The sequence below is a fragment of the Corapipo altera genome, unplaced genomic scaffold, assembly GCF_003945725.1.
Source record: "Corapipo altera isolate COAL_440 unplaced genomic scaffold, ASM394572v1 22b, whole genome shotgun sequence".
Lineage (NCBI taxonomy): Eukaryota > Metazoa > Chordata > Aves > Passeriformes > Pipridae > Corapipo > Corapipo altera.
In genome coordinates this window covers 19885712-19897886 of record NW_020884876.1, presented here as the reverse complement: position 1 = coordinate 19897886, position 12175 = coordinate 19885712, and the positions used below count along the sequence as shown (strand labels likewise).

The window sequence follows — 12175 nt, the reverse complement described above, 5'->3', positions numbered from 1 at the left end:
GGTGTTCTGTTTTACTGTTAATTTTTTTTTTCGCTTAAGGGAAAGTTAAATACTGTTTGTTTACTTTTAATGTAGGTGTTGACTTTTCCTAATATTGCACTTTTGGGATGGTGAGGGGAAGACCAGACTATTCACCAGCTGTAGAAAACGAAGGAGTAATGGGGAAAGCTGTCTGCTGGTGACTAACTGCTTGAGAAAATGCTCTACTGTGAGTAATGGGCTTCATTAGAAGAACCCAAACATGATGAATTGGTGCATCACCACTGCATTTTGTCTTATCTTGGTCACATAATTGTGCTTCCAGTGTGCTGTAGTTGGCTGCACAAAAAGTGGCTTAGTTCAAGAAAGCCTTAAACCCATATCTCCAGGATAGAAACTAACAGTGGCTCCAAAAAATGTGAAGAAACAGAAATCAGAAATAACACTTGCATGCATTAGTTCTCCTGGTCATTTTAATTCCATAATGTGGGATGTTCCAGTTAATCACATCCTGATGTTGAAACACACTTTCTCAGAGATTGCAAGGAAAAAAACCACTTTTAAAACAAAAAGAAAGACACTCCAGAAGAGTCTAATTAATTATAGGTCAAATTTCTCTGGAATTTGCAGTGCAATTTAAGCTTCTAAATCCTTTAGATGGTTCAGAAAGTTCTGCCTTTAATCTACAAGCTATAGATTAAAGCGTCTGCATCCATTGTGTCAGACTGCTGTAGGCTGTTCCCAGGAAAAAAAATTCCCAAAGTCTACCTCTAACAAAATCACCTCAAGAACTTCTCTGGGTCCATCTTCACTTGTTTGCTTCACATTCTTCACTTCCACGATGGCTGGGGGTCATGTTGCTCCCTAGCTGAGTCTCTCTAGTTTGCTTTCATTTCTAAGTTGTTTATTTTTTCAGGTGCCATTGCATCCATCCTGTAAATCACCTAGTGACCTCCACATGGCCCTCTTTCACCTCACAAGCTTTCTTGGAAGCTGTAGACAAGGCTGTGAGATTTTCTTAAAATCTTAGTTGTCCAGAATGAAGAGAGCTCTTTCTTTTTCTTTTTTTAACCCCTGCATTGTTGTTGTAAATGGGTAATAAGATTTATTGATTTATTATTATTATTTTTTAAAACTTGTCCTAGGCCATGGTGGGTTCTTTCCCCACTCCCCCCACTACTACCAGCAATGTTGCCTTTCATGCTGTACTCACGGGCCTGGCCTCAGGGGGGGTCAGTAATGTGTGCTGAAAGTGTTTTAGCATTATGGATGTAGGGTCAGTGCTTCTTCTCACCTCTTGTGCTAGGAACTCCACATGAGTGAAAGAAAAGTGTGATCAGCTGACTTCTAGTGGTTCAGAAACAAGTGCTAAATTGCAGAAGCAGTCTAATCCTTTTTCTGAAGGACTTTTAAAAAAGGAATTGTAAAGAATTATTTTGCTTTTTTTTTTTTTAAATGAAGAACTCTGCAGACCAGTGCTCAAGGCAATAAGGTTACTACATGAACATTCCCCTCCTTTGTTTGTATTCTAAAATAAGAATCTTTATTTGCTGAGTAGAAGGGATTTCTTTAGAGGTTGTTAATTTTAACTGGTGTTTTCAGCAAATGTACAAAGTCATGGCAGTTTTATCCCAGCAAGTCTATTAAGCTACGTGGGGATTTTAAACTGTGGACTGCTCAAAAAAGCATCTGTAAATTTGAGGATGGAGAAGATTTGCCTCATAAGCTGTAGTAGAGCTTATGCTCTACATCCAGCAGGATAAAGTCAGCCTTTGAAATCTGGAGTAGTGTGGAAGACTTCTTGCTGAAAGATCAGAATTGTGTTTGTGCCGTGTCCCCTCGCAAATGGAAAATCTGTCTGTCAGCTCCCCAAAAGGAAGAGGTGGATGAGTGCAGTGACCCTGGCTCAGGGCTGTAAAAATGGAGATCATGCGTGTACCTTTGCATGTAACCCTACCACTTGGTTCCTCAGTGGGGTCAGACTTGCAGCTATGTCTTAGTTGTGATAGCAGCATAATGTCTGGCACCCAGCACAAAAGCTATTGGCAGGAATTGCCTCTTCCTGTCTTCAAAATGCAGAACCTGTGATTTAGCTTGAAAATGGTGATCTTTTGAGATTAATCACATCTGCATGTGTAAGTTCTTCAGCCAAATGCTTGTTTAATAAGCTTCTTCCCTCCAGTTGGATAATGTGTGATCCCCATCTCTCACCAATCATACATTCCTTTCCCATAAAACCCTGTACCTGTGGTCCAGCCTGTAGGCCCTTGGAGGGCAACATCATTATGCTGGAAGAGTCGGGAAGTGCTCTGTGGTCTGGTTTTCCCCACACTCAGGGGGTGTGTGACTAGAGCAGTCCCTCTTTGGCACATTGGCTCAGCATCAGTCACGAATGAAGTGTCTTGGCCTTGGCAGATCTATTCCAAAGACTGCAGGTGGTGGCTCAGTGATACCAAAGTTAATTTCCAGTCTCCTGCAAGATGTTTCATACTGTGAATGCCACCTTTCTAATCATGTAGCCTTGGAATGTGTTTTTAAGCTGCTCTGCTATAGCAAGGAATCTTACTGGCATCCTACCTAAAAAGTGAACACTGTCTTAAAACAGTTGTGGTCATTCTCTTTTACCTTTGGCCATTTTTGGATGCCACGTGGGTTAGTCTCAGCACATGTACACCTGGTTTGTATTAATTGGACTAAAGCACTCAGCAACTTTCATTCAGAACAGCATCCCCTTTGCATGTGCTGATCTTTGGACAGCTGCAATTCATGTGCTGTACTTACTATCTTTAGTATTAGGTATTTTTCTTAAATTTGATTTTTTCCATTTGTACCCTAAAGAATATTACAGTATTTCAAATGAGATCAAGTTGTTAGTGTTGCAGTTCTGGGCGTGAAAGATGCACTGTCTTTTTTGTCCTGGTACCTTTGTCCTAGTAACTTCTGACCTTAGTTTGGAAGAACAGAAATGAGAACTACTGTTTTCAGCTGTATTCTGTGGGGATGAGAAAGTTCCCAGTAGCAGGCATGGGCTGTCCCTCACACCAGCAGACCCAGATACATCCTTCCAAGCATCCAGTTCATAAATTACTTGTTTTCTCTTTCATTGGGGTTTCAAAGGGGTTTGTCATTTTGTAAAAGGTCTGATGAATACAGCAGTGTCCTGCTACAGTACCCACTTAGTGCATTTGCCTTTTAGTAAGATGGTTAAACTTCCTAGAATGGGAGAAAATGCAGCAGGATTGGGGTGGACCTTGGGCATCGGCAGGGGTGCTGTGCTTTGGAATGGGAGCAGGACTGGATAGACATTAAGCCTGAACAGCATTTCTGCCACCAACGCCATTCCAATTGCTCTTTGGCCTGTGCACACAATGCCCAAGTGGTCTGTTCAGTCCTGCAGAGAAAAACATTTGCAAACAACGTTGCGGCATCCCACAGAGTCCAAGGGTTTAAGTTCAAGAGGTTAAGTTCTGTTTACCAAGAGAAGTTCACCACTCAGCACAGAGTGTATGCACTTCCTACCCTTTTGTGAACTCTGCTTAAGCCTCACAGAAGGTTTTGTGCTTCGGGAAGGGTTTTTGAAGTCCCCTAAGACACACAAAAATCTCAGGGTTGGAAAGAAAAGGATGGGAGTGGTGTGATTTGTTGCAGTTAAATTATGTCATTGTATCATCTGAATTTGTAGCCACAGCTCCTGTTTGAGGGCAGCTTGATTTAATAAGCAATTTACTGTGCTGTGTTTACTGAAATTGCTATGTCATGCCTGCAGTTTTTATGACGGCTCCTATTACATTTGTAACGTTTAAATTGCATCTGTGGTTAGAAGTAGAATACTGGGATTTTCCTTTCTTTTCTCTTAACTCAGATAGCTCTGGCCCTGTACAGTAATGATGCTGCTGTGTCCAGATCTGATTTAGATAATTACAGTATATTCTTCCTTGCACCTTTTTAGCATTATCAGCACAGAGTGTACATGACACTTGGGCCACTCTCGTTAATGAGCAAACCAAAGGTAAAACACTGCAGATTAGCAGGGGGCACCTGCCTCTATGTGAAATGCAGGAAGAATTTACATTTTTGTTTCTCTGATTTACCAGAGACCACAAAGAAAAAGCTCATAGTAAACTTGAAAAATTAATATCACCATGTCCTATGGTACCTGTCCAAGTGGAGACCACTGCCATGTGATGGTTTGGGCGAGAACTGTGCAAAGGAGGGTAAAAATTGCTCCTTGTGAAGGTGGTGTCAGACTTGCATAAATAGTATTTGGGTAATATGACAGTGGTGCCAGCTGTCTGACCGCAGACAGCCACAGAGTGCAACGCTATTTCAGTGACTTTGTTGGCGGTGAAAGCCCAACTCTGACTAAATGCACTTTATTTTTTAGGGGCCTCCAGCTTTTCTAAACATGTTGTGGCCCAGCATCAATGTACTTCATTTGTATATGCTCAGTTGGAAGCCTCTTATTTATGAATAGGAGCATTACTTGGACTCTCAAATATGTAGGTACTTAAAGTGGCGTTTTGTTGCTGACTGTGCAAATCTTCTTTTTGTTCATTGATTATAATGGTTCTTGTGTGGCAGCTGGATTAAATTAAGACTGAAGTCTCTGGGCTAGAAGCCCTGATGGAACTTTTGTGCAAAGGCTGCATTTCTCAACCAAATAACTTTGGCACTTCGGCAGACTGCCTGCATACAATTACCTATTGTCGACTAAATACCTGCAAACTTACATTTCTGATGAAGCCAGTTCAACAGCAGCTGTGTTTTATTGCAGTCTGGTTTAAAAATAACTAGCTTGGATTTAGACAAAAAAATAACGTGGACGAGTCAAGTCCAAGGCAACTAAACTCTCTCCAGTTCAATGCTGCTGTGTCAGTTTGGCCAGAGCTCAGACAAAATGCCATCTCCACCTCAAAGGAGAGGGAGCGGCTCTGGATCTCGGTATCCCTTGCTGCAGCCTGAGCCAACAACTGGTGTCTCTTGGTGTCCAAGTGCAGCTTGGTGTAGGAAACTCTAACCAATGTCATAAAACTCCAGGGTTGTAACACTGGGGTTTGAGCTCTAGTGAGAAAAAAATCTAGCAGCCTCTCAGACCAGCCTGAATATGTGGCCTCTTAAGCTTCAGAAATGAGAAGGTAAAATATAACTGGCTATGCCTGCTTAGTCGGTGTAAATGCTTTAGATAATTAAAGCTGTGGCTGATGCAACCATATGGCAGGAGAACTTTTGCCCTGCTTACACAAAATGGCTGTGCATGGAGGGAACAGTGAAGCTGTTGGCCTTCAAGCGCTCTTGTGAGCATCATGGTGGTACTGAGCTCAGATGCAGGCCTTTCTCCAACGGCTGCCATGACAAGGCAGTGGATGTTGCATGGAGTAATTTGCTGCCTGTGTATGTGCTGGGTTAACGTGGGGTCTGGCACAGGTGTCACCAGTCTTTTTCTGGGTCAAAGCCAGCAGGTGAGATGCAATCATTTGCAGGGTCATGAGCTGGACCCCACAGACACAGATAAAGGGAAGGTCAGGGTCCCTCACAGTACATGCTGCAGACAGCTGAGAAATGCATGTACACCCTATGGGAGATCTCACAGTTTTGGTCTGGGACTAGGATGGTCCTAGAAGGAAGGCTCAGTTCTCACTGGGACCATGCACAGCTGTGTTGCTCAGTAAACTCTGCCTTCTTTTTGCGGCTGTGTTGCCTCATGGAGGCACCTGAGCACTCCTGCAGTTTGCTTTATTGCAGTTGAAATTCAGACCGTATGGTCTGATGTGGGATGTGTGTTGGAGTACAGTCAGAAGAGAAGCAGCATTCCTGGTGGTTTTCTGTTCCCACTGCAGTCATCCCTAATCATTGATCTGGCTTGGCCATGGGGCTCTTCAAGACTGAGTTTAAATTTGCCATCACAATGGGCAGAAAAAGGTGCAGCAAATTACAGGTCATGACAGCTTAGGAATTTGTATTTTATTGCATTCCTCACACTGTTTAGCAGAATTCTCTCTGTATATACACTACCTGAAAGTTTATGGCTTCTGAGGGGACAGGGATGACTTGCACTCAAGAGCCAACCCAGTGCAGGTAAGCTTCTAAGCATTTGGGTTGATAAATCTTGACCTCCTGTCTGCTGTAACTTGGTTTTATGTGGCCACTGCCTGAAGCAGAATCCAATGAACTTTGGAGTATTTTTAAACAGCATTGCAAGGACGATGCAGGCAACAAGGGCAAAAAGACCAGCAGCGTGCTATTCCCTCTTCTCCCTCACACAGTCTGAGAAGAGTTGATTGAAAACTCAATTGGTTTTTCTTTATGTGTAAAAAAACAAACACTCTCCATGTTGAGCATGCACACAAGGCCATAAATCACTGGCAAGGTGCTGCTGAGGTCAGTGGTTGTGAAAAGCACGTAGGTAGAAGGGCGCTCAGAACTGAAATGAGAACATCACAGAACACTGACACCGCACCACACAAGTGCAGTGGGAAGGGGCCATAGTGAAATCACAGCATGAATACTCTAGCTGTAAATTTTTTAGTTAAGGTTCCTATCATATGCTTCTATTTTTAACACAGTTAAAATTAAATTCTGCAGCCAAGGCTGAGCGCTAGAAATTCTTTCTTCGCTACTTACAGCATTGCCAGCATCTTTTTAGACAACTTTCTTCTCCTTTTCTGCAACCTCAGATACAGGATACTTCAGCTATATGTGATAGTAAGTATCAGCTCTCTACCCTCAGGACTGACCTCCTAAAAGACTTCCAGCAATGAGTAGATGAGATTGTTGCAACAGTGTCTGGTGTCAGCTTTTAATTTGTGAGCATTTTCCTTGGCCCTCTCTTTGTTGAAGGTTACTGCTGAAAATCTTCATGAAACTGTCCTTAATTCACCCTGCCTAATGCTGTTGCACAGATGGCATCTGCAATCATTAGATCAGAGAGCACTGGAGTAGCTAAATGAGACTTGCAGGTTGGGGTCAAAGCCTCAATCCTAATTTTTGAGTTCCTAGCCTTGATACAACCACACTTAGAACAGCCTCCTGGTCTGTAAAGTGTTCTGACATCAACACTTCACTGTCAGGCTCTGCCTTCTATCCTGCAGACCCTCCTGCCCTGTGGAGTTGTTTTGTCTTTAGCAGATACTAAATTCCTTGAGGCTGCTGCTTCTGACTTATGTGCTCCATCAACGACTGCTGTGCAGATATAAACCAAAGCTGGTTTGCTTTGTACAGAGTTCACCTGTTGAGTATTTAGAATTTGCCTTTAGCTCCACTTAGGGGAATGGGAAGGTGGTGGTTGTATTTAGGCTGCTCTATCAGGCCCTTGGCAGGAAAAAGGATCCCATGTTTTGGTTGTATTAATTCAATCAAAAGGGTGTGAGGTGACTGATGAGCCTCTTAATGCAGGCTGGCATAGTGGGAGCAGTGTTAGCTGCCCTTGCTGAGCCTTCCTGTCGCTAAGTCCAAGCACTGCCAGCTACCGCTGCTTTGAAGTTGGTAGCTGATATCTCCACAAATGTTAAAAGCTTCATCATCTTGATCTCAACTGACTCAAACTACCTTTTTTTTTCCATCAGAAAGAAATTTACATTTTGTGTGTGTCTGCAAAAGAGTTCTTTAAAAATTTCAGAAGTGACTATTTCATAATATAGTGCAAAATGTATAGATTATGGCTGCTCTTTCCCTTCCCTGTGTCTCACAGGTGGGGTGAAAATAAACTGAGACTTACAGTAAATCACAGAATGGTTTGGGTTGGAAGGGACCTTAATCTAGTTCTAACTCTAAGGAGTTAGAGTATCTAAGGGACACGTTCCACTAGACCAGGTTGCTCAAAGCCCCATCCAGCCTGGCCTTGAACACTTTCAGGGATGGGGCATCTACAGCTTCTATGGGCAGCCTGTTCCAGTGCTTCACAGTAGGGACTTTTTTCCTAATATCTAACCTAAACGTGCCCTCTGTCAGCTTAAAGCCATTCCCTCTTGTCCTATCCCTACATGCCTTTGTAAAATGTCCCTCTCCAGCTTTCTTGTCAGTCCTGTTTAGGTACTGGAAGGTGCTGTAAGGTCTCTCCAGAGCCTTCTCTTCTGCAGGCTGAACAGCCCCAGCTCTCTCAGCCTGTTCTCACAGGAGAGCTGCTCCAGCCCTCTGATCACCTTTGTGGCCCTCCTCTGGACTGGCTCCAACAGGTCCATGTCCTTCCTATGTTGGGGACCCCAGACCTGGATGCAGTACTCCAGGCGGGGTGTCACCAGAGCAGAGGGGCAAAATCATCTCCCTTGACCTTTCCTCTTTTGATGCAGCCCAGGACACGGCTGGCTTTCTGGGCCGCAAGTGCACTCTGACAGGTCACGTCAAGTTTATCATCCACCAGTACCCCCAAGTCTTTGCACAGGACCACCTCTCAAGCCTGTCCAGGTCCCTCTGGATATCATCCCATCCCTTCCCTCCAGCCTGCTGACCACACCGCACAGCTCAGTGTCAGCACCGAACTTGCTGATGAGGGAGCACTTGATCCCACTGTCCATGTCACCAACAATTAAGATGATGTTAAACAGAATCACTCCCAATACCAACCCCAAAGCACCACTTGTCACTGATCTCCACTAGGACATCCAGCCATTGACCGCAACTCTGTGTGTGACCATCCAGCCAACTCCTTGTCCACCGAGTGGTCCATCCATCAAATCCATGTCTCTCCGGTTTAGATGAGGATGTCATGCAGGACAGTGTCAAGTGCTTTGCCCAAGCCTGGGTGGATGATATACTCATATAGACTCTATTCACAGAGAACCTGGTTCAAGATTTTTAAGAGGTTTTGTACCATATTAGCAAAGTATAATTCAACAGTAAAAGAGTGGCTAAGAAGTAGCCAGTAGAGAGAATTATCAACAGTAGCCTTGCTACATTAGTTGAGATCCTTCCTTATTTTAAATCATCTTAATTATTACTCTTCTAAATACACTGTTATTTTGATTTCTCTTTTTTAAGAGGCACCCACTACAGCAGTGGGAAACTCAGCACAGCAGCATACAGCTGTGCAACAACAAGCATTAACCCTGGAGGACCATCTATGGGAAACAACTGTGTTTTTCTAAACTGAGGGAGTACCCTTAAATTAAGATTCAAGATTTCACGCAGACACCCTTGTGCCTTCTTGTTTCTTGCTGTCATGGCAAGATTTGAACAGAATTCCAATATTTAAAGTTTGTTGTATAATCTAAACCTTTATTGCCTGAACACCCACCTGAAAACTCACACCACTGTAAGTAAAAATGGTACTTTTTGCTCATGATGTGAAAAGTAATAGTAAAAGCCTTATTGGGAAGTCAATTACATGCAAATAATGGGAATGGTGTGATTTGGAGAGTTTTCACATGTTTAGTTTTTTTGTTTGGTTGACTGGTTTTTGAAGGGTCACAGTTTTTGACAGCAACCATGTTACTGCTTTTTGTCAGCTGTATGACTTCTGAATTGTAAAGGAATTTTTTGTGAATAATGCATATACATTTTATTCATTAAATATATCAAAAACCTTCTAATTAAAGAGTTCACACTTGAACCTCGAGCCAATTTGCACAGCAATGTCCTCCTGCAGATATACATTAGTGCTGTGACTCAGGAGAATGAACTGCCATCAACCTACTTTGAACTAGTGTTGCAAGTACCACATTTGCAAAAGGTGACTGAAGTCCCAGGGCCACACCTGCTGCTCTCCTGTGACAATGTCTGCCCTGCAGGCAGATCCTAAAGAACAATTCTGAAGAAGTAGCTCTGAGGCCTGAGGTAAATGTGATCTTTAAAAAGTACAGCTTAGCAGTCTTCAAGAGGGATTTAAGAACTTCAAACCCTGGGTACTAAATGGGATTTCTCTCCCTACTAGATGTAAATTAAACAGCCTTCCTCTAGTTGCATTTCCTGTTAATGGTCTGATCAGCTAAAGTGGGTTGGGATAGGGAAGTTAATTCTAGGTCCATTTCGGTGGGTAGTTAAAAGCTAGGAACTGAAAAACAGAAGGTATAAAAAAACCAAAACAAAACCCACCAGCATACCACACCCCTTAGGATTAAGTAGTGGAGCAGGCCCTGGACCCCAGCTGAAGTCTGCTCAGTTTTGGTAAGCCAACTGCATGTTCCATTCCTTCCCCAAAGCAGTGCAGTTCCAGGTGATGGCAGAAAACCATGTGCCAGGGAAACAGCAGCTCTTGGCACTGGGCCTTTGTAACACAGGGTCACGTTCTCGCCCACAGAGAAAAAAACTAAACTGGAACAAGTGAGCCACTTTCTCAGGCAGATGGTGTGATTCTTGGGGCTGTCCTGTGCAGGGCCAGGAGCTGGATTCTCACGATCCTTGTGGGTCTGTGATTCTACTTGTTCCTTCCTAAGTTGTGCAGGGCTGGCAGAAGCACATCTGCTGATGCCAAACTGGGATGCGACCCTCAGAAGAGCTCAGGCACATCCCTCAGGCACTCCTGAGAACTGAGAGCTGTGAGCAGGCAAAGCAGATGTTTGGGTACATAGCTGGGAGGAGGAAAGCAAACAATCTGACACACTGGGAGGCAGGCACTTCTATCTGTGGCACTAGCCTCAGGCACACACTTAAGTAGCTAGTGATTTCATCCCTTCCCCATCCCTCAGAAACTAGGAAGAATGATAGGAGGAAAATTTTTTTCCATTCTGTTAGGCATCGAGGCAGACGTGGTCTTCTAGGTGTTTTAATCATTGTTACGAGTGTGCTCACACTAATTCACAGTGAGTTACTAGTGTGCACCACCACACTGAGTATTTGAGATCTGTGAATTTCACAAACAGGCAGCCAGAAAAGCTGAGTTTGCACCCGCTTTATTAGAAAACTAACCCATACAGCTTCAGCTTTCTGCATACTCACAGACACTCCTGGGAGCCTGCTTCCCAGGGCTGTGTGGAAATCACATTTCCAAATGCCACATCAAAGTGAAAGAGATGCAAATGGCTGTATCATCTGCTTTTCTTTGGCCCATCTGCCTTTGGCTGATGCATCCAGGGAAGGCTGGGACTTCGAGCTGCTTGAAGTAAAACCAACAAGCCCGATGCTACACGAGGAGACACCAAAGTGCATTTGCAGACAGAACGAAGCACATGTTTCTGTAGTCACTTGTGTGGTTTTTCTCTTGTGGCTACTTCTAGCTTCTTCTCTAATAATTGCTTCACCAGAACAGGATTCGACCGTCCTTGGGTTTCTCTTTGTACCAGGCCAATTAACTTATTTAAAACTTTTAAATTTCCTGCCTTTATTGCCATAACCTTAAAGAAAAAAAAGCAACAATGTTACAGGAATACTGAACATCTTCACTCATTCCCAGACAGGGGATGAATATTTTTGTCTTTTGGACCATTGTGAGAGAACACTACATTTTGGGCTAAGGTGTTATTTATAAAAACTGCCTTCAGCTTTGCAATAAGCTCCTGCTCTGCTCCCATGAGAGAACAGCAAGTCCCCAGAGAAGCAGGGCCTTACAATTAATAAAAATAGCTCCTCTTATAGAAAGAGTCAGAAAACACTTCTGGATTTTAACAGTGTCTGCAACTTGAACAGCAACTTTCTAGAAAAGAGCCAGAGAAGAAAGATGGACTTTTCTTGCTAATAGGATCTATCTTCTTACTGAATATAATATTCTAACATGTAATTTGCATCAAATCATAGCCTATTTGATAATATTTGTGAGGTCCTTAAAGAACAGATGTAGGTGTTTTTGTAACAATGTGTTGCTTCCTTTAAGCACAGAATTCTTTGCAACGTGACAATTAATTAACTGGTCAGAAATACAACTGGCTATCAGACAGCAAGTGACTGATGCACAATCACTTGCAAAATTGCAAGGGTCATATTTAAAAGCTAAAAGGATCAGAAATGTCACCTCTGGGCATTCCTAAAGGAGAGCCTACTGCTGAAAGACAAGCATCTGGCCTTCATACTGCTTGTGTGGCAGGGAAGGCAATCTCTACATTGTTGGAGTTACTGGGTAGAACACAAGAGCTGCCAACTAAACAGGATGTCATATTTGCAGATATTAAGGGAAGGGTTGTGAACATAGGAACCACCAACTGTGCCAATACCAAACTCAAATGCAAATATTGCTACTCATTACAGTATCTGAATTATTGTTAGTCTAAAATCTTCTTTGTAATGTCACACTATGGAAAGGACTCATTACTCTGGATCTGCAAGTAATTAC

The 12175-nt window shown here is 43.1% G+C and overlaps 1 protein-coding gene across 2 annotated transcripts in view; it reads right to left on the bottom strand.

Annotated features, from left to right (window-relative positions):
• Positions 1–10786: 10786 nt before the first annotated feature.
• Positions 10787–12175, bottom strand: part of GATB (glutamyl-tRNA amidotransferase subunit B) — a 43225-nt gene continuing 41836 nt past the window's right edge. For both annotated transcript variants that reach the window (XM_027635833.1, XM_027635834.1), the window contains one exon: positions 10787–11243. In XM_027635833.1, the coding sequence (XP_027491634.1) occupies positions 11091–11243 (153 nt within the window). In that variant the 3' untranslated portion in view covers positions 10787–11090. The remainder of the gene's footprint in view (positions 11244–12175) is intronic.